At 55.1% G+C, this 23,022-nt stretch overlaps 1 protein-coding gene and 1 long non-coding RNA gene across 2 annotated transcripts; one reads left to right on the forward strand and one right to left on the reverse strand.

Moving 5' to 3' along the window:
- Nucleotides 1–787: 787 nt before the first annotated feature.
- LOC127464288 (L-gulonolactone oxidase-like) lies at nucleotides 788–23,022 on the reverse strand. The gene is made up of 12 exons (XM_051774572.1): nucleotides 22,310–23,022; nucleotides 21,337–21,438; nucleotides 18,990–19,115; nucleotides 17,327–17,421; nucleotides 15,113–15,203; nucleotides 12,746–12,931; nucleotides 9,208–9,315; nucleotides 8,002–8,078; nucleotides 6,677–6,826; nucleotides 5,444–5,608; nucleotides 3,820–3,910; nucleotides 788–1,076 (listed from the first exon to the last, which is right to left on the reverse strand). Exons 1-12 carry the CDS (start codon nucleotides 22,745–22,747, stop codon nucleotides 948–950), a joined length of 1,758 nt encoding a protein of 585 aa, XP_051630532.1. The 5' UTR covers nucleotides 22,748–23,022; the 3' UTR covers nucleotides 788–947.
- On the forward strand, nucleotides 11,132–12,096 carry LOC127464289 (uncharacterized). The gene is made up of 3 exons (XR_007901278.1): nucleotides 11,132–11,852; nucleotides 11,953–11,992; nucleotides 12,075–12,096. It is a non-coding gene; the product is annotated as an uncharacterized LOC127464289 (long non-coding RNA).

Below are 23,022 nucleotides of genomic sequence, written 5' to 3' on the forward strand. Positions count from 1 at the left end.
ATCGGGACACCCTAAAAATAGATCCAGAGGGGCCGGGATCCCATAAAAAGACAACCAGGGGGATCGAGATCCCCTAAAAACACAACTAGGGGGATCGGGACACCCTAAAAACACACCCAGAGGGGCGGGGACACCCTAAAAACACAAACAGGGGGATGGAGATACCTTAAAAAACACCCCCAGAGGGACTGGGATACCCTAAAAACACACCCAGGGGGCAGGGATGCCCTAAAAACACCCCCAGAGGGATCAGGATCCCATAAAAACACACCCAGGGGGATCGGGATCCCATAAAAACACACACAGAGGGATCAGGGCACCCTAAAAACACCCCCAGATTTGGATCCCAGGACAGGGATGGATTTGGGATCCCGGGATAGGGATGGATTTGGGATCCCAGGACAGGGATGGATTTGGGATCCTGGGATAGGGATGGATTTGGATCCTGGGATAGGGATGGATTTGGGATCTCAGGAATGTATTTGGGATCCTGGGACAGGGATGGATTTGGATCCTGGGACAGGGATGGATTTGGGATCCCAGGACAGGGATGGATTTGGGATCCCAGGACAGGGATGGATTTGGGATCTCAGGAATGTATTTGGGATCCTGGGATAGGGATGGATTTGGGATCCCAGGAATGGATTTGGGATCCTGGGATAGGGATGGATTTGGGATCCCAGGAATGGATTTGGATCCTGGGATAGGGATGGATCTGGGACTCCCAAGCCCTTCCCGCATTCCCAGGGCTGGGAATTCCACGGGACACAGGGAAGCTGCTCTGGAGGAAAGGCCTTTATTGGGGGTTCTCCAGGATTTTGGGGATCTCTGGGATTCCCAGGGAGAATTCCAGGCGCCGGGATCGGATCAAATCCCGGGAAGGCGCGGGCGGGGCGACGCTTCGGGAGCGGGAATTCCGGGACGATCCAAGAATTCCGGCCTTTCCCTCAGTAGAACACCTTTTCCAGGTAGGAGTTGAGGAAGATCCCGGTGGGATCCAGCTTTTCCCGGACGGAGCAGAACTTCGGGAATGCCGGGAACATCTTCTCCAGCTCCTGCCGGGTGCAGCTGTGGGCCTGGAGGAGAGACCGGAATGTCCAGGTGGGAATTCCCGGAGACAGGAATGTGGGCCTGGCACGGGGAGCCCCTCAGGGAATGGTGGGAGCCGCAGCCCAGCTCCAGCAAACATCGGGATAGGGAGGAATCCAGAGTCTTGGGATGTGGGATGGGATCCATCCCTGACACTCCCTTGTGTCCAAACCCCTTTTCCAGGATGGAAAATGGGAATGATCCCGTTTTTCCAGCCTGGATCCACACCAGGATGTGCTCAGGGAATGGTGGGAGCCACATCCCAACATCAGCAAACATCGGGATATGAAGGAATTGGGAGCCCTGAGATGTGGGATGGGATCCATCCCTGACATTCCTTTGTCTCCAAACCCCTTTTCCAGGATGGAAAATGGGAATTCCCTCCTTTTCCCAGTCTGGATCCACACCAGGATGTGCTCTGGGAATGGTGGGAGCCACATCCCAGCATCAGGAAACATTGGGATACAGAGGAATCCCGAGACCTGGGATGTGGGATGGGATCCATCCCTGACACTCCCTTGTCTCCAAACCCCTTTTCCAGGATGGAAAATGGGAATTCTCCCCTTTTCCCAGCCTGGATCCACACCAGGATGTGCTGGGAATGGTGGGAGCCCCATTCCAGCATCAGAAAACATCGGGATACGGAGCCATCCGGGATCCCAAATCCATCCCTATCCCAGGATCCAAATCCATCCCTATCCCGGGATCCAAATCCATCCCTATCCCAAGATCCCAAATCCATCCCTATCCCAAGATCCCAAATCCATTCCTGAGATCCCAAATCCATCCCTATCCCAGATCCCAAATCCATCCCTATCCCAGATCCCAAATCCATCCCTATCCCAAGATCCCAAATCCATTCCTGAGATCCCAAATCCATCCCTATCCCAAGATCCCAAATCCATCCCTATCCCGGGATCCCAAATCCATCCCTATCCCAAGATCCCAAATCCATTCCTGAGATCCCAAATCCATCCCTGTCCCAGGATCCCAAATCCATCCCTGTCCCAGGATCCCAAATCCATCCCTTTTCTGGAATCCCAAATCCATCCCTATCCCAAGATCCCAAATCCATTCCTGAGATCCCAAATCCATCCCTATCCCAGGATCCCAAATCCATCCCTATCCCAGATCCCAAATCCATCCCCATCCCGGGATCCCAAATCCATTCCTGAGATCCCAAATCCATCCCTATCCCAGATCCCAAATCCATCCCTGTCCCAGGATCCCAAATCCATCCCTATTCCAAGATCTCAAATCCATTCCTGGGATCCCAAATCCATCCCTATCCCAAGATCCCAAATCCATTCCTGAGATCCCAAATCCATCCCTATCCCAGGATCCCAAATCCATCCCTATCCCAAGATCCCAAATCCATTCCTGAGATCCCAAATCCATCCCTATCCCAGATCCCAAATCCATCCCTATCCCAAGATCCCAAATCCATTCCTGAGATCCCAAATCCATCCCTATCCCAAGATCCCAAATCCATTCCTGAGATCCCAAATCCATCCCTGTCCCAGGATCCCAAATCCATCCCTATCCCAGGATCCCAAATCCATCCCTATTCCAGGATCCCAAATCCATTCCTGAGATCCCAAATCCATCCCTATCCTGGGATCCCAAATCCATCCCTATCCCAAGATCCCAAATCCATTCCTGAGATCCCAAATCCATCCCTATCCCAAGATCCCAAATCCATTCCTGAGATCCCAAATCCATCCCTGTCCCAGGATCCCAAATCCATCCCTATCCCAGGATCCCAAATCCATTCCTGAGATCCCAAATCCATCCCTATCCTGGGATCCCAAATCCATCCCTATCCCAGGATCCCAAATCCATCCCTATCCCAGGATCCCAAATCCATCCCTATTCCAGGATCCCAAATCCATTCCTGAGATCCCAAATCCATCCCTATCCTGGGATCCCAAATCCATCCCTGTCCCAGGATCCCAAATCCATTCCTGGGATCCCAAATCCATCCCTTTAATGGGATCCAAATCCATCCCTACCCCAGGATCCCAAATCCATTCCTGAGATCCCAAATCCATCCCTATCCCAGGATCCCAAATCCATCCCTATCCCAGATCCCAAATCCATCCCCATCCCGGGATCCCAAATCCATTCCTGAGATCCCAAATCCATCCCTATCCCAAGATCCCAAATCCATCCCTATCCCGGGATCCCAAATCCATCCCTATCCCAAGATCCCAAATCCATTCCTGAGATCCCAAATCCATCCCTGTCCCAGGATCCCAAATCCATCCCTGTCCCAGGATCCCAAATCCATCCCTTTCCTGGAATCCCAAATCCATCCCTATCCCAAGATCCCAAATCCATTCCTGAGATCCCAAATCCATCCCTATCCCAGATCCCAAATCCATCCCTGTCCCAGGATCCCAAATCCATCCCTATTCCAAGATCTCAAATCCATTCCTGGGATCCCAAATCCATCCCTATCCCAGATCCCAAATCCATCCCTGTCCCAGGATCCCAAATCCATCCCTATTCCAAGATCTCAAATCCATTCCTGGGATCCCAAATCCATCCCTATCCCAGGATCCCAAATCCATCCCTATCCCAGGATCCCAAATCCATCCCAATCCCTGACCTTTGGGTCTTTCCCTGCTCCCCCCTTGTCTCCAAACCCCTTCCCGTGAGGAATCGCACCAGGAACTGGGAATTCCTCCCTCTCCCGGCCCTTTCCCGGTGGCATTCCCGATGGGATACCTTGGCCCAGTGGGGTCTCCCGCCGTGTTTCCGCATGATCCGCTCGTAGGTGCTCCAGTATTCCCGGGTGGGAACGGCCTTCCCGTAGGGCCTGGGGCGGGAACAGGGAATTACCGGGATCAGGGAATGGGCGGGATGAGGGAATGAGCAGGATTAGGGAATGAGCGGGATCAGGGAATTACTGGGATCAGGGAATGAGCGGGTGAGGGAATTACCAGGATGAGGGAATGAGCGGGATCAGGGAATGAGCGGGATGAGGGAATTGGTGGGATCAGGGAATCGGCGGGATGAGGGAATGAGTGGGATGAGGGAATGAGTGGGATCAGGGAATTGTTGGGAACAGGGAATTGTTGGGATCAGGGAATGAGCGGGATCAGGGAATGAGCAGGATCAGGGAATGGGGGGGATCAGGGAATGAGCGGGATCAGGGAATTACTGGGATCAGGGAATGGGGGGGATCAGGGAATGAGCGGGATGAGGGAATTACCAGGATCAGGGAATTGTTGGGATCAGGGAATGAGTGGGATGAGGGAATGAGCGGGATCAGGGAATTGTTGGGATCAGGGAATGAGTGGGATCAGGGAATGGGCGGGATCAGGGAATGAGTGGGATGAGGGAATGGGTGGGATGAGGGAATGAGGGGGATCAGGGAATTGTTGGGACCAGGGAATTGTTGGGACCAGGGAATGAGCGGGACCAGGGAATGGGGGGGATCAGGGAATGAGCGGGATCGGGGAATTGTTGGGATCAGGGAATGAGTGGGATGAGGGAATGAGTGGGATCAGGGAATGAGCGGGATGAGGGAATGGGATTGGCAAACCTGGAAAACACCACCCAGGGAAGGCCAGGAGAGCCCGGGAAAGGGGAATGGGAGGTAGATTGGGAATGAACCCCCATCCCACAGCCCCGGGTTATCCAGGGAATGTTCTGGAATGTGCCAGCACATCCCACATCCCAGGGATTTGGGAGCACAGAGATCCAGAACAGGGAATGGGACGGATTTGGGATCCCATGATAAGGATGGATTTGGGATCCCGGGATAGGGATGGATTTGGGATCCTGGGATAGGGATGGATTTGGGATCCCGGGATAGGGATGGATTTGGGATCCCGGGATAGGGATGGATTTGGGATGACAGGATAGGTTTGGGGATCTCAGGACAGGGATGGATTTGGATCCCATGACAGGGATGGATTTGGGATCCCGGGATAGGGATGGATTTGGATCTCAGGATAGGGATGGATTTGGGATCTCAGGAATGGATTTGGATCCCAGGGATCCCGGGACAGGGATGGATTTGGATCTCAGGATAGGGATGGGTTTGAATCCCAGGAGTGGATTTGGATCCTGGGATAGCGATGGATTTGAGATCCCAGGGATGGATTTGGGATCCCGGGACACGGATGGATTTGGGATGACAGGCGTGGTTTGGAGATCTTGGGATAGGGATGGATTTGGGATCCCGGGAAAGGGATGGATTTGGGATCCCATTAAAGGGATGGATTTGGGATCTCAGGACAGGGATGGATTTGGGATCCAAGGACAGGGGTGGATTTGGGATCCAAGGCCAGGGATGGATTTGGATCCCGGGCCAGGGCTGGAATTGCGGGATCGGCGCTCGCACCGGTAGAGGATGACGTTGATGAAGGCGGAATCCCTCTGGAAGCAGGGGCTCAGCCACACCTCATCCCCCTTGGAGAAGCGAACTTCCACCGGGAAATGGGCCCCCAGGCCGGGAACGGCGTCCAGGGCTTCCCGCAGCTCCAGCAGCGCTTCCCGAGTCTTCCCACTGCCGGGAAAGGGACCCCAGAGCCCGCTCAGGGAATTCCCGGCCCCATTCCGGCCTCATGGCATCCCGGGAATGGGCTGGGAATGGCACATCCCACATCCCATGGCCCCATCTCCATTCCCAGCTCCATTCCCATCCCAGCTCCATTCCCATCCCATTCCCATCCCTTTCCAGCTCCATTCCCATCCCATCCCCATTCCCATCCCAGTTCCATTCCCATCCTATCCCATCCCATTACCATCCCAGCTCCATTCCCATCCTATCCCATCCCATTCCCATCCCAGCTCCATTCCCATCCCATTCCCATGGGGGCTCTGGAGATGGGCTGGGACAGATTTGGGATCCTGGGATAGGGATGGATTTGGGATCTCAGGAATGGATTTGGGATTCCAGGATAGGGATGAATTTGGATCCTGGGATAGGGATGGATTTGGATCCTGGGACAGGGATGGATTTGGGATCCCAGGATAGGGATGGATTTGGGATCTCAGGAATGGATTTGGAATCCCAGGATAGGGATGGATTTGGGATCTCAGGAATGGATTTGGGATCCCGGGACAGGGATGGATTTGGGATCCCAGGATAGGGATGGATTTGGATCCTGGGACAGGGATGGATTTGGGATCCCAGGACAGGGATGGATTTGGGATCATGGGATAGGGATGGATTTGGGATCCCAGGATAGGGAGTGATTTGGGATCCCGGGATAGGGATGGATTTGGGATCCCGGGATAGGGATGGATTTGGGATCCCGGGATAGGGATGGATTTGGGATCCTGGGTCATGAATGGATTTGGATCCCAGGACAGGGATGGATTTGGGATCCCATGAAAGGGATGGATTTGGGATCCTAGGACAGAGATGGATTTGGGATCCTGGGATAGGGATGGGTTTGGGATCCTGGGATAGGGATGGATTCGTTATCCCAGGGCAAGCCTGGACAGGTCTCCCCAAGCCAAACTTCCAGGTGGGAATGTTCCTCCCAGCCACATCCCTTTCCCTAAGGATTCCCTGCAGCTCCAGGGGCATCCCAGGAGGGTTTTTTTCCGGGATTTCCCTGGGATTTACATGGGAATGGCCCAGTCCTGGACGTGCTGCCGGAAGCGACACTCGTAGTTGAAGATCCGGTGGCTCCGGGCGACCTTTTCCACCCGGGAGCTGAAGAGGAGCCGGAAAAAGCAGCGGTTGATCCAAGGAACCAGAGCGGGAATGAAAGTGCTGCCGGGAGAGAGCGGGAGCTGAGATCCCACCGGGATTGGGATCCTACTGGGATTGGGATCCTGGAATGCATTGGGTGGGGAGGGACCTCAAATCCCATCCCATTCCATGTTCAGGGACACCTCCCGCTATCCCAGGGAATCCAGCCCGGCCTGGGACACTCCCAGGGATCCAGGGGCAGCCACAGCTTCTCTGGGAATTCCAGCCCAGCCCCTCCCCACCCTCCCAGCCAGGAATCCCTTCCCAATCTCCCCCCCAAATCTCCCCTTTCCCACTGGGATCCATTCCCTGGGGCCTGGCATTCCAGGCCCTCATCCCCAGTCCCTCTCCAGCTCTCCTGGAGCCCCTTCAGCCTCTGGAATGTGCTCCAAGCTCTCCCGGGATCCTTCCCTTCTCCAGCCTGGCCATTCCCAGCTCTCCCAGCCTGGAGCCAGAGCCTGCCCTTGGATCCATCCCCAGCCCAGCTCCTCCCTGGGAAGGAGTTCCGGGAACAAGGGGGTTCCCTGGCCTTCCCCTTTCCTGCCTTTTCCATCCCCACATTCCATAAAAACCCCTCTGAGTGGATCCTGAGTGTCCTTTATCCTGGAATCCTGGAATGGTTTGGGTGGGAAGGGCCCTAAAATCCCATCCCGTTCCATGTTCAGGGACACCTCCCAACATCCCAGGAGTGGCACTTTGGACCCTCTGGCAGTGCCCGATGTGGCCCCAATCCCACTTTTCCCTGTTTTTGGAGCCCATCCCGCCTCTCCTGGGCCTCTCTTGCTTCCCAGCTGAGCCTCCAGCACCCGCATGGATCGGATCCCTCGGGATATTCCCAAACCTTTCCCAAAAAAAACCCTTTCCAGCACCAATTCCACGTCCCCTCGGGGCTGGGAAAAGCTCCCCCGGGAATGTTGGGATCCCATCCCTGCAGGGCTGGAAAATCCCTGCGGACGCGGCCCCTCGGTGATCCCAAAGGGCTTTTCCAGCCGGGACAATTCCCGGATTTCCGCGGCCGCCAGAGGGCGCTGCAGCCCCAGCCACCGATCCCGGCCACGGGAAATCTTGGGAAGAACCCCAAGGAATTCCTCCTTCCCCAGGGATGGGGAAGCTCCAGGTGGCATCCCGCCCTTTCCCGGGGAATCCCAGGAAATCAGGGAACAGAGCGGGACGAGGCCGATCCTGGAAAATCCCACCTGATCCAGAGCAGGAATTCCAGCAGGTAATATCCCACGGCATAATCCCAAATCCAGCTGGAGGAGGAGCAGGGAGGCTGCAAATCCAAGAGGAGAGGGGACAGGATGGAAGTCAGGGAAGAGCAGGATTGGGAGGGAGGGGATTCGGGAGCACGGAGCGGGAGCGGGATCGGTCCGGGAGCAGGGATTGAATCCCAGCATTCCCAGAAATTCTGCCCCCTGATTTGTCCTGAGCATTCCAAGAGCTTGGAAAACCCCAAATAATAGGAAGAGGTTTCATCCAGCTCTAAAAGGAGACCAGGATTTGCCACGAACATTCCAAGAGCTTGGAAAACCCTGGAATTCCCAGATTATGGGGACAACTCCCATCCATTCCCAAAAAGAGACCAGGATTTGTCCTGAGCATTCCAAGAGCTTGGAAAACCCTGGAATTCCCAGATTATGGGGACAAGTTCTATCCATTCCCAAAAGGACACCAGGATTTGTCTTGAGCATTCCAAGAGCTTGGAAAACCTTGGAATTCCCAGATTATGGGAACAGATCCCATCCATTCCCAAAAGAGACCTGGATTTGCCACCAGCATTCCAAGACCTTGGAAAACCCCAAATGATGGGAACAATTCCCATCCAGCTCCAAAAGGAGACCAGGATTTGTCCTGAGCATTCCCAGAGCTTGGAAAACCCTGGGATTCCCAGATTATGGGAACAGGTCCCATCCATTCCCAAAAGGAGACCAGGATTTGTCCTGATCATTCCAAGAGCTTGGAAAACCTTGGAATTCCCAGATTATGGGAACAGGTCCCATCCATTCCCAAAAGAGACCTGGATTTGCCACCAGCATTCCAAGACCTTGGAAAACCCCAAATGATGGGAACAATTCCCATCCAGCTCCAAATGGAGACCAGGATTTGCCCTGAGCATTCCAAGAGCTTGGAAAACCTTGGAATTCCCAGATTATGGGAACAACTCCCATCCAGCCTCAAAAAGAGACCAGGATTTGCCCTGAGCATTCCAAGAGCTTGGAAAATCCTGGGATTCCCAGATTATGGGAAAAATTCCCATTAAGCTTGAAAAGGAGACCAGGATTTGTCCTGAGCATTCCAAGAGCTTGGAAACCCCCGGGATTCCCAACCCTTTCCCAAGGAGCCGCTTCCCGCCCCTGTGGTTCCCCCCCCCCCGGAATTCCCGGGAATCCCTGGGGCCGTGCCCGATCCGTGGGATCCTGGTAGATGATCCGGACGTGGTCGCTGTGCGGGAACCACAGGAAGCGGAAATATTGGGAACGCTCCAGGTGCTCCTCCAGCTGCTCCAGAACCTGCGGGAAAAGCGGGATGTGGGGCCGGGATCCCGGGAAGGAGCATTCCCAGCCATCCCAGGAAGGAGCATTCCCAGCAATCCCGGGAAGGAGCATTCCCAGTAATCCCGGGAGGGAGTAGTCCCGGCCATCCCTATGGGAAAAGCGGGATGTGGGGCTGGGATCCCGGGAAGGAGTATTCCCAGCAATCCCGGGAAGGAGCATTCCCAGCCATCCCTGTGGGAAAAGCGGGATGTGGGGCCGGGATCCCAGGAAGGAGCATTCCCGGTCATCCCAGGAAGGAGCATTCCCAGCAATCCCGGGAAGGAGCATTCCCAGCAATCCTGGGAAGGAGCATTCCCAGCAATCCCAGGAAGGAGCATTCCCAGCCATCCTTGTGGGAAAAATGGGATGTGGGGCCGGGATCTTGGGAAGGAGCATTCCCAGCAATCCCTGCCTTGGGATCAGCCCGGCACCGGGACAGGCCATGGATCCCACTTTGGGAATGAGAATGGAAATGGAGCTGGGATGGGAATGGGATGGGATGGAATGGAGTGGAATGGATGGGATGGGAATGGAGCTGGGATGGAATGGGAATGGAGCTGGGATGGGAATGGGAATGGAGCTGGGATCCATCACACAGCCCTGTCCCAGAGACATTCCCTTCTTCAAATCCAGAATTCCCAAATTATTCCTAAATACATAAAAAAGAGCCTTAGGAAAGGCAGGCCCCTGGGATGAACTCCCTGCCTTTTCCATCCCCAGATTCCATAAAAATCCCTCTGAATGGACTCTGAGTGTCATTTATCATGGAATTCCAGGGTGGTTTGGGTGTGAAGGGACCTTAAGGATCATCCCATTCCATGTTCAGGGACAGATCCCACTATCCCAGGGAATCCAACCCGGCCTTGGACACTGCCAGGGATCCAGGGGCAGCCACAGCTTCTCTGGGAATTCCAGCCCAGCCCCTCCCCACCCTCCCAGCCAGGAATCCCTTCCCAATCTCCCCCCCAAATCTCCCCTTTCCCACTGGGATCCATTCCCTGTGTCCCATCCCTCCGGGCTCTCATCCCAAGTCCCTCTCCCTCTGTTTCCCAATCCCCCTCCCCCAGGCAGGAACAAAAAGCTCTGGAGTTTCTCCCTCAGGAATTCTCTGCTCCTCCATCTCTGCAGACTCTGATCCCGCCCAGACCCAGGAGCTGGGGGGAGGGAATGATCCCCCAGGATTGATTCCAACACCTCTGACCCCCCCCCCCCGCCCTGGATCCCAAACCCTTTGGAGGCGTCCCAAGCACCTTGGGATCCCTCATCCCGAAAATTCCAGCTCCACCCAAGTGGTCGGCCTCTGGCACTGGCTCCCCATGGAATGGCTTCCCAGTGCCAGAGGACAGGGAGGGATGGGAGATTGGGAAGGGATTCCTGGCTGGGAGGGTGGGGAGGGGCTGGGCTGGAATTCCCAGGGAAGCTGTGGCTGCCCCTGGATCCCTGGCAGCGTCCCAGGCCGGGTTGGATCCCCTGGGATAGTGGGAGCTCTCCCTTTTCCAGTTGAACCCGGACAAGCTCCCCGTTCCTCTCCCAACCGCCCATTCCCATTTTTCCCCTGCCCTTCTCCCACTTTTCCCCCTTCCTCCCAAGTTTCTCGGATTCCAAAGTCACCCCGGAGCGGGGCTTTACATAATCCCTGCTCCCGGTGATCCCATCATCATTCCCGGGCCCGGGAGATAAGCCCGGCTCAAACAATTCCAAACATTTCAAAGGCCCTTTGTCCTCTCCCTCCTCCCGCATCCACATAAAAAGCGGGATTGGGGAGCGGGAGATGGCCCGGGATTGATAAGGGGGATGAATATTCATGGAGAGAGACCTTTCCTTTCCTCTCCAGCGGCTCCCGGGGGGAGGGATCCGGGATCGGGGATGGGGGGGATGGGAATGGGGCTGGAGCTCGGCCCGGATCCCGCGGCTGAGGGCGAGAATTCCAGGGAAAAAGGTGGGATTGGAGGTGGGAAAGGATGGTGGGAGTGGGGGAGGGAACAAGGGAGGGGAGGGAGGGAAGGGGGTAAAGGATTTAGGGAAGGGGTTTTGGGATACAGGGAAGGGTTTTGGGATACAGGGAAGGGGTTTGGGATACAGGGAAGGGGTTTGGGATACAGGGAATGGGGGATGGGATACAGGAAAGGGTTCTGGGATACAGGGAAGGGTTTTGGCATACAGGGAATGTGGGATGGGATACAGGGAAGGGTTCTGGGATACAGGGAAGGGTTTTGGGATACAGGGAAGGGGGTAAAGGATACAGGGAAGGGTTCTGGGATACAGGGAATGTGGGATGGGATACAGGAAAGGGTTGTGGGATACAGGGAAGGGTTATGGGATGCAGGGAAGGGTTATGGGATACAGGGAATGTGGGATGGGATACAGGAAAGGGTTCTGGGATACAGGGAAGGGTTTTGGGATACAGGGATGGGGGTAAAGGATACAGGGAAGGATTCTGGGATACAGGGAAGGGATCTGGGATACAGGGAAGGGTTCTGGGATACAGGGAAGGGTTCTGGGATACAGGGAATGTGGGATGGGTTACAGGGAATGTGGGATACAGGGAATGTGGGATGGGATACAGGGAAGGGGTTCTGGGATACAGGGAAGGGATTCTGGGATACAGGGGAGGGTTTTGGGATACAGGGAAGGGTTCTGGGATACAGGGAATGTGGGATGGGATACAGGGAAGGGGGTAAAGGATACAGGGAAGGGTTATGGGATACAGGGAAGGGATTTGGGATACAGGGAAGGGTTTTGGGATACAGGGAAGGGGGTAAAGGATACAGGGAAGGGTTATGTGATACAGGGAATGTGGGATGGGATACAGGGAATGTGGGATGGGATACAGGGAAGGGTTATGGGATAGAGGGAAGGGTTCTGGGATACAGGGAAGGGGGTAAAGGATACAGGGAAGGGTTATGGGATAGAGGGAAGGGTTCTGGGATACAGGGAATGTGGGATGGGATACAGGGAATGTGGGATGGGATACAGGGAAGGGGTTCTGGGATACAGGGAAGGGTTTTGGGATATAGGGAAGGGTTCTGGGATACAGGGAAGGGTTCTGGGATACAGGGAAGGGTTCTGGGATACAGGGAAGGGTTTATGGGATCCATAGGAGGTGTTCCCTCTCCTCCTGTCCCTCGTTCCCTGGGAATTGGGGACCTCCTGAAACTTCCTCCCAGGGAATTGTGGGGAGCTGGGACAGTGCCAGGATGGCACAGGATCCTTAGGGATGGTTCAGGTTGGAAAATCCCTTGGATATCATGGAATCCAAGCATTCCCAGCACTGCCCAGGCCACCCTGGATCCGTGTCCCCAAGGGCCACATCCACAGGGATCTGAAATCCCTCCGGGAACGGCGACTCCCAGGAAGGATCCCGCGGGATTTTCCGGCCTCATTCCCGGGGAATTCCCGGCCGTACCTGGGGCAGGGTGGCCGGAAAGGCCACCTCGCGCAGCCGGAATTCCGGGACGCACTGGAAGGTGACGCTCAGGACGATTCCCAGGCATCCCAAGTGCAGCCGGGCCGCCTGGAAAACCTCGGGATTGGCCGCCTCCGAGCATTCCAGGATCTCTCCCGAGGCCAAGAGGAGGGTGAGGGCCACGACCTGGACACGGGGGAGGGAATTCCTGGGGATGCAGCGGCTCCATCCGGGCATTCCAGGGCTCATTCCCTGCCTGGAGACACCTTTTCCCAACCTTTGGCCCAGGATTCTTTGGGATGCAGCATGTCCCTGCTTTTCCCTGGAATTCCAGGGCTCATTCCCTGCCTGGAGACACCTTTTCCCAACCCTTGGCCCAGGGATTCCTTGGGATGCAGCATGTCCCTGCTTTTCCCTGGAATTCCAGGGCTCGTTCCCTGCCTGGAGACACCTTTTCCCACGTTCCCGCATTTCTTGGGATGCAGCATTCCCTGCTTTTCCCTGGCATTCCAGGGCTCATTCCCTGCCTGGACCAACCTTTTCCTGAGCTTTTCCCAACACTGCTCCTAGGATTCCTTGGGATGTAGCATTCCCTGCTTTTCCCTGGCATTCCAGGGCTCATTCCCTGCCTGGAGACACCTTTTCCCAAGCTCCCACATTCCTTGGGATGCCTTTTCTTTCTTCCTTGGCATTCCAGGGCTCATTCCCTGCCTGCAGCCATGTTTTCCCAACTTCCCACATTCCTTGGGATGCCTTTTCCCTCTTCCCTGGGATTCCAGGGCTCGTTCCCTGCCTGGAGACACCTTTTCCCAAGCTCCCACATTCCTTGGGATGCAGCATCTCCCTCCATTTTCCCTGGGATTCCAAGGCTCATTCCCTGCTCACAGCCACCTTTTCCTGAGCTTTTCCCAACCCTTCTCCCATATTACTTGGGAATGGATCCTTGGGATGCAGCATCTCCCTCCCTTTTCCCTGTGATCCCAAGGTTCATTCCCTGCCTGCAGCCACCTTTTCCCATGTTCTCACATTCCTTGGGATGCAGCATTCCCTGCTTTTCCCTGGGATTCCAGGGTTCATTCCCTGCCTGGACCAACCTTTTCCTGAGCTTTTCCCAACCCTGTTCCTGGGATTCCTTGGAATGCAGCATCTCCCTCCATTTTCCCTGGCATTCCAGGGCTCATTCCCTGCCTGGAGACACCTTTTCCCAAGTTCTCACATTCCTTGGGATGCAGCATTCCCTGCTTTTCCCTGGGATTCCAGGGCTCATTCCCTGCCTGGAGAAACCTTTTCCCAAGCTCCCACATTCCATGGGATGCAGCATTCCTCAGGATGCAGCATTCCTCGCTTTCCCCTGGAATTCCAGGGCTCATTTCCTGCCTGGACCAACCTTTTCCCACTTTCCCACATTCCTTGGGATCAGCATTCCTTGCTTTTCCCTGGGATTCCAAGGCTCATTCCCTGCCTGGACCCACTTCTTCCCAAGTTCCCCCATTCCTTGGGATGCTGCATTTCCTGCCTTTTCCCTCTTCCCTGGGATTCCAGGGCTCATTCCCTACCTGGACCCACCTTTTCCCAAGTTCCCCCATTCCTTGGGATGCAGCCCCTTCTCCAGCTCCGAGCCCAGCCCGGAGCCATCCCAGCTCCATGAAATCCCAGGATCCCAGCCCAGTTTGGGATGGAAGGAATTTTAAATCCCATCCCATTCCCACTGTCCCAGGTTTTTCCAAGCCCCATCCTGCCTTTTCTTGGACACTTCCCAGGGATCCAGGGGCGGGGCCAGCAGAGCTTCCCTTTTCCACAGGATCCAGGATTGGAATCTGAGCCAGGAGCGGTTGGGAATTCCCAACCCCGGCCACAATTCCCTGGAATGCTGGGGGTTCCCTGGAATGCTGGAGATTCCTTGGGATGCTGGGGATTCCCTGGAATGCTGGGGGTTCCCTGGAATGCCGAGGATTCCCTGGAATGCCAGGGATTCCCTGGAATGCTGGAGATTTCTTGGGATGCTGGGGATTCCCTGGAATGCTGGGGGTTCCCTGGAATGCTGAGGATTCCCTGGAATGCTGGGGGTTCCCTGGAATACTGGGGATTCCCTGGAATACTGGGGGTTCCCTGGAATGCCGGGGATTCCCTGGAATGCTGGAGGTTCCCTGGGATGCCGGGGATTCCCTGGAATACTGAGGATTCCTTGGGATACTGGGGATTCCCTGGAATGCTGGGGGCTCCCTGGGATGTTGGGATTCCCTGGAATACTGGGGGTTCCCTGGAATACTGGGGGTTCCCTGGGATACTGGGGATTCCCCGGAACGCTGGGGGTTCCCTGGGATGCTGGGGATTCCCTGGAATGCCGGGAATTCCCCGGGATCTCACCTGGGTGGGCAGGATGCCGTGTTTGATCCCGGTGTTGTGGGTCCCGGTGCCGATCACTCCGGCCGCCGACACCTCGGACACGGCCCCTAAACTGGGAATGGGAACGGGAATGGGAGCGGGGATGGATCCCTCCTCCGGGAGAGACCCTTCCCACATGGATTCATCCCCGGAGGCGCCATCCCCAGGGAAAAGATCCAGGGAAAAAGGTGCCTCCATCCAAGCGCGGCCCAAGGGAAGTTCAAACAAAGCGGGAAAAGATTCCCAACCCAGGGAATCCGGGAGGGGGTTGGGATGGAAAATCCCTCCGGGATCACGGAGTCCAACCATTCCCAGCACTGCCAAGGCCAGCCCGGATCCGTGTCCCCAAGGGCCACATCCACAGGGATTGGAAATCCCTCCGGGAATGGCGACTCCAGCCCTGCCCTGGGAAGTTCATTCCAGGGCCTGACAGCCCTTTCCATGTGGGAATTGTTCCCAGTATCCCACCTGCCCCTCCCCTGGCCCAGCTGGAGGCCGTTCCCTCTCCTCCTGTCCCTCGTTCCCTGGGAATTGGGGACCCCTGGCAGGGAGTTGTGGGGCAGGAAAAGGTCCCTCCTGATCCCTCTTTTCTCTGGGATGAGCCCCTTCCCAGCTCCCTCAGCCATTCCTGCTTTTCCAGCCCCTTCCCAGCTCCCTCAGCCATTCCCAGATTTCCAGCCCCTTCCCAGCTCCCTCAGATATTCCCGCTGCTCCAGCCCCTTCCATGTCTTGGAGTGAGGAGCCCAAAATTCCCTCCGGGATTGGGAAGTGACCGGCCCCGTTCCGCAGGGAAATCCCTGTTTGGCCACATCCCAGATCCTGGGATCAGGGATGGGCACCAGGAATGTCCCCAGGGATGGACACTGGGAGAATTCCAAGGATGGACACCGGGAGAATCCCAGAGAGGGACACCAGGAATGTCCCCAGGGATGGACACTGGGAATGTCCCCAGGGATGGACACTGGGAATGGTCCCAGGGATGGACACTGGGAATGTCCCCAGGGATGGACACCGGGAGAATTCCAAGGATGGACTCCAGGAGAACCCCAGGGAGGATCCCCAGGGATGGACATCGGGAATGTCCCAAGGATGGACACTGGGAATGCCCCCAGGGATGGACACCGGGAGAATTCCAAGGGATGGACACCGGGAATGTTCCAGGGATGGACACTGGGAATGTCCCCAGGGATGGACACCTGGAGAATTCCAAGGGATGAACACCGGGAATGTTCCAGGGATAGACATCGGGAATGTCCCCAGGGATGGACACCAGGAGAATTCCAAGGATAGACTCTGGGAGAATCCCAGGGAGGATCCCCAGTGATGGACATTGGGAATGATCCCAGAGATGGACACCCAGAGAATCCCAGGGAGAATCCCAAGGGATGGACATTGGGAATGTCCCCAGGGATGGACACCGGGAGAATCCAAAGGGACGGACACCTGGAGAATTCCAAGGATGAACACCGGGAGAATCCCAGGGAGGGACACCGGGAATGATCCCAGGGATGGACATCGGGAATGTCACCAGGGATGGACACCGGGAATGTCACCAGGGATGGACACCAGGAGAACTCCAGGGAGAATCCCCAGGGATGGACACTGGGAGAATTCCAAGGAAGAACACCGGGAATGATCCCAGGGATGGACACCGGGAATGTCCTCAAGGATGGACATTGGGAATGTCACCAGGGATGGACACCAGGAGAACTCCAGGGAGAATCCCAAGGGATGGACACCAGGAGAATTCCAAGGATGGACACCGGGAGAATCCAAAGGGATGGACACCGGGAATGTCCCCAGGGATGGACACCAGGAGAACTCCAGAGAGAATCCCAAGGGATGGACACCGGGAGAATTCCAAGGATGGACACCAGGAGAATCCCAAGGATGGACACTGGGAGAATCCCAAGGATGGACACCAGGAGAACTCCAGGAAGAATCCCAGGGATGGACACCGGGAGAATTCCAAGGATGGACACCGGGAGAATCCCAAGGGATGGACACCGGGAATGTCACCAGGGATGGACACCAGGAGAACTCCAGGGAGAATCCCAGGGATGGACATCGGGAGAATCCCCAGGGATGGACATCGGGAGAATCCCCAGGGATGGACACCAGGAGAATCCCAAGGATGAACACCAGGAATGACCCCAGGGCCGGCCTCCTGGAGAATCCCGGGAACGCCGCGCTCACTTTTCCAGGGCCAGCCCGTGCTTGTCCAGCTCCCGGTTGAGGTCGGAGAGGAGGATCCCGCCTTCCACCGTCACCTGCCGCTTCTCCGCGTCCACCTGGGAATGCCGGCAAGGGACAGGGAATGTCACGGCCCACGGAAAAACCCCCCGGCTCTTCCCAACCTCGCCGGGATTCGCTCCCGGAATTCCGGGATCGGCCTTTCCGCCTCCCGGCCCTTCCCGATCCTGCCGGATGTGCCGATCCAAACCCGCCCCCTCCCTCCTCTCTCCCGGCTCCCGGGGCTCTGGAATCTCTCCCGGGAATTCTCCCGCCGCTGGGATATCCCGGGAATCCGGAATTTCCCTGGAAAAATGGGCTCCTCTTCCCTCCTTTCCCTCCCGGCTCCGCTTCCCAGCTCCTGTTTCCATGAGGAGCTGCCCCCTCCTTCCTTAATTAATCAGTGCTGTTAATTAGCTGTTAATTAGCAGGAAGGATCCAGAAGCTCCTGCTGGAGCCGGGATTTTTCCATCAGGAGCACAGGGAATGTTCCCGAATCCCGTCTCACCTGGAGGACCCTGTTCAGCCCATCAAGGATCCAATTAATTGCCCTTTAATTAATTAATTCTCTTAATTAATTACTCTTAATTAATCAGTGCTGTAATTCCCAGGAATGTCCCAGAATATCCTGCTGGAGCCAGGGAATGTTCCCGGATCCCTTCTCACTGGAGGACCCTTTTCAGTCCATCAGGGAATTAATTAATTGCCCTTAATTAATTAATTAATTCCCTTAATTCATTAATTCCCTGATGGGCTGAACAGGATCCTCCAGGCGAGAAGGGATCCGGGAACATTCCCTGGCTCCAGCAGGAGGGTCTGGAGCATTCCCGGGAATTACAGCACTGATTAATTAAGGGCAATTAATTAAGGGAATTAGTAAAAAAAATTGGTTAAAAAATTAGTTTAAAACAATTATAATAAATTATAATTAAATTCATTATAATATAATATAATATAATATGATATAATATAATGCAATATGATATAATATAATATGATATAATATAATATAATATAATACAATATAATATAATATAAATAATAAATTATGATTAAAATCTGAATTAATTCCGTTAATTAATCCATGCTCTTCATTCCCAGACCCTCCTGCTGGAGCCGGGATTTCCCCATCCCGATCCAGTTAATTGCCCTTAATTAATTAATTCCATAATTAATTTAATTATAATATAATAATAAAATAATAGAATATTAATAATAAAATATAATAGTAATAATAAATTATAATAAAAAACCCAAATTAATTCCCTAAATTAATCCGTGCTGGTCATTCCCAGCCCCTCCTGATGGATCCAGGATTTCCCCATCCCGATCCCCGGATCATTCCCAAATCCCTTCTCGCCTGGAGGACCCTGTTCAGCCCATCAGAGATTCGACTAATTACCCTTAATTAATTAATTCCATAATTAATTTAATTATAATATAATAATAAACTGATATAATATTAATAAAAATATAATATTCATAATAAATTACAATTAAAAACCGAATTAATTCCCGAATTAATCCGTGCTGGTCATTCCCAGCTCCTCCTGATGGATCCAGGATTTCCCCCTCCGGATCCCCGGCTCATTCCCGATTCCCAGATCATTCCCAAATCCCTTCTCACCTGCAGGACCCTGTTCATGCTTCCCAGCCGGACGAGGAACCCGTCGGTGCAGGCGATGTCGGACGGGGAGTGGCCCCCCCCCACCACCTTCACCCGCCGGCCCCTCCGCCGCGCCAGCGCCAGGATCTGTGGGAAAACAGTCCTGAATTCCTGGAATTCCGGAAATTCCAGGTGCCAGGATCTGCGGGAAGACATTCCGGAATTCCCAGAATTCCCAAAATTCTGGGTGCCAGGATCTGCAGGAAGACATTCCTGAATTCCCGGAATTCCGGAAATTCCGGGCGCCGGGGGTCGCTCCAGAGGCACCGCCCGACAAGCTCCGAGTCTTTGGGATCATCCCTGGGGTGGGGTTAAATCCCAGATTCTTTCTTGGGACCATCCCTGGGGTGGGAAGGGAGCCCAAGTCCTTGGGATCATCCCTGGGATCATCCTTGGGATGGGAAAGGAGCCCAAGTCCTTGGGATCATCCCTGGGGTGGGAAGGGAGCCCAGATCCCTCCTTGGGATCATCCTTGGGAATAGGGCCCAGATATTTGGGATCATCCTTGGGGTGGGAATGGAGCCCAGATCCTTGGGATCATCCCTGGGGTTGGAATAAATCCCAGATCCCACCTTGGGATCACCACTGGGATCATCCCTGGGGTGGGAAGGGAGGCCAGATCCTTGGGATCATCACTGGGATTGTCCTTGGGATCATCTCCAGGGTGGGAATGGAACCCAGATATTTGGGATTATCCCTGGGGTTGGGAATGGAGCCCAGATCCCTCCTTGGGATCATCCTTGGGATCGTCCTTGGGGTGGGAATAAATCCCAGATTCTTCCTTGGGACCATCCTTGGGATGGGAATGGAGCCCAAGTCCTTGGGATCATCCCTGGGGTTGGGATTGGAGCCCAGATTCTTCCTTGGGATCATCTTTGGGATGGGAAGGGAGCCCAAGTCCTTGGGATCATCCCTGGGATCATCCTTGGGATCATCCCTGGGGTGGGAATGGAGCTCAGATCCTTGGGATCGTCCTTGGGGTTGGAATAAATCCCAGATTCTTCCTTGGGATCATCCCTGGGGTGGGAATGGAGCTCAGATATTTGGGATCACCCCTGGAGGTTGGAAGGGAGCCCAAATCCCTCCTTGGGATCATCCCTGGGGTGGGAATAAATCCCAGATTCTTCCTTGGAATCATCCCGGGGGTGGGAATGGAGCTCAGATATTTGGGATCACCCATGGAAATAGAGCCCAGATCCCCCCTTGGGATCATCCCTGGGTAGGAATGGAGCCCAAATCCTTGGGATCATCACTGGGATCATCCTTGGGATCATCCCTGGAGTGGGAATGGAGCCCAAGTCCTTGGGATCATCACTGGGGTGGGAATAAATCCCAGATTCTTCCTTGGGATCATCACTGGGGTGGGAATGGAGCTCAGATATTTGGGATTATCCCTGGGGTTGGGAATGGAACCCAGATATTTGGGATCATCCCTGGGATGGGAAGGGAGCCCAAATCCTTGGGATCATCCTTGGGATTGTCCTTGGGATCATCCTTGGGGTGGGAATGGAGCCCAAGTCCTTGGGATCATCACTGGGGTGGGAATAAATCCCAGATCCTCCTTGGGATCATCCTTGGGATTGTCCTTGGGATCATCCCCAGGGTGGGAAGGGAGCCCAGATATTTGGGATTATCCCTGGGGTTGGGATTGGAGCCCAGATTTTTCCTTGGGATCATCTTTGGGGTGGGAAGGGAGCCCAGATCCTTGGGATCATCACTGGGATCATCCTTGGGATCATCCCTGGGGTGGGAAGGGAGCCCAAGTCCTTGGGATTATCCCTGGGATCATCCTTGGAGTGGGAATGGAGCCCCAGTCCTTGGGATCATCCCTGGGGTGGGAATAAATCCCAGATTCTTCCTTGGGATCATCCCTGGGTGGGAATGGAGCCCAGATATTTGGGATCATCCTTGGGATGGGAAGGGAGCCCAAATCCTTGGGATTATCCCTGGGGTGGGAAGGGAGCCCAAATCCTTGGGATCATCCCTGGGGTGGGAAGGGAGCCCAGGTCCTTGGAATCACCCCTGGAAGTTGGAATCAGATATTTGGGATCATCCCTGGGATGGGAAGGGAGCCCAAATCCTTCCTTGGGATCACCCCTGGAGGTTGGAACAGATCCCAGATCCCAGGATTTCCCCCCCCCAAGAACTGGGACGGGCAGGAAACTCCGGAAGGATTCCAGGTGCCCATTCCCAGAAAGGATCCACGGATCCTCTGGAATCTCGGGGTGACCCCTGGGACCCCACGGCCCTTCCTGCCCTCTCCTCCTGCCCATTCCCGGCAGGATTTCCCCCGGAGGCGCCTCCTCACCTCCCGCAGCTCCTCCACGGAGGAGGGTTGGAAGTAGAGCTCCGGGGAGCATCCATAGGTCTGGGACCAGTTCTGGAACTTCACTCCTGCTCGGCCGTGGACCTGGAGTGGAGATCGGTGGGATTGGGATTGGGATCATCCCAGGGGGGCTGGATCCCATCCCAAGGGATTGGGGTCATCCCAAGGGGGATTGGGATCATCCCAAGGGGGCTGGATCCCATCCCGAGTGATTGGGGTTATCCCAAGGGGGTTGGATCCAATCCCAAGGAATAGGGGTCACCCCAGGGGGGCTGGATACCATCCCAAGGGATTGCAGTCATCCCTTCCCTTCCCTTCCCTTCCCTTCCCTTCCCTTCCCTTCCCTTCCCTTCCCTTCCCTTCCCTTCCCAAACCTTCCCTTCCCAAACCTTCCCTTCCCAAACCTTCCCTTCCCAAACCTTCCCTTCCCAAACCTTCCCAAACCTTCCCAAACCTTCCCAAACCTTCCCTTCCCAAACCTTCCCTTCCCAAACCTTCCCTCCCCTCCCCTCCCCCCGGGCTCAGGGCTCAGCCCATCCCCCTTCCCAAGGTTGGGACACTCCCTGGAGGCCATCAGGGAGCTATTCCAGAGATCCCAGAGATCCCAGAGATCCCGGGGAGCGAGGGGGAGGTGGCGGCGGCTCCCTGCATCCCAAATCCAAGTGAAAACCGGGAGCCGATCCACGAGAAAGTCGGGAAAACGACACACACCCCCCCAAATAACAAAATCCAAGGAATTTTAAAGCCACGGGTCAGGGAAAAAAATTCCTGCGGCAGCCTGAGTTATCCCGGGAATCTCCCAGCTTTCCTTCCCTGGGTCTGGGTGGATTTGGGTCGTTAAATCCATAAGAAAAACCGGGAATAAAATCCAACCTGGGCCGCCCGAATCCACCTTTCCCACCCTCTCCCAAAAAAAAAAAACCTGGGAAAAATCCCCTGGCGGCTTTTCCTTTACCATCCCGGCCGCCGCTGGAATTCCGGTTCGCAGGGAATTCCGATCCAAGGGCTGATCCCGGCCGATCCAAGGGCTTGGAAAAGTCGCTCCCGACCTTTGGGATTCCAGGAGGAGCTTTTCCCGGTGGGGCGGGGAGGGGGGATGGATACCAGCCCTTCCCAAGGGATTTCTGGGATATCCCGGGGGGGAGGGAGAGGGGCCGGACCCTCCCGCTCCCGCCTGGAAAAGCGGGATCCAGGCATGGATCGGGAGCGGGGGGCCCGCAGCCCGCGGGGAGGCTGCGAATTCCAAGGGTTTGGGGGGAAAAACCGGTTCCCTTTTGGGATTCCTGGAGTGGGAAAAGTGGGAGAAGGTGGGAATAGGGAAAAGAGCCTCCCAGGTTTGGGGGGATAAGGAATAACAGCCCTTCCCTTGGGATTTGGGGCGGGATCTGGGCATGGATTTGGAGCTGGGATCCCACAGGGAGGCTGAGAATTCCAAGGATTCTGGGGAGAAGCTGCGAATTCCAAGGGTTTTGGGGAGAAGCTCCTTCCCCTCTGGAATTCCTCAGCCTGGAGTGGGTTCCCTTTGCACTGGGAAAACTGGGAGAAGGTGGGAACAGGGAAAAGCCCCTCCCAAATTCCCAAATGCACATTCCCAAATTTCAGCTCACCCCCAAACTGCGGCATATTCCCAAATCCCGGTGAGTTCCCAAATCCCAGTGTTCCCAAATC

This window comes from Manacus candei, unplaced genomic scaffold (genome assembly GCF_025592945.1).
Source record: "Manacus candei isolate 608988 ecotype Guabito, Panama unplaced genomic scaffold, ASM2559294v1 h1tg000206l, whole genome shotgun sequence".
Lineage (NCBI taxonomy): Eukaryota > Metazoa > Chordata > Aves > Passeriformes > Pipridae > Manacus > Manacus candei.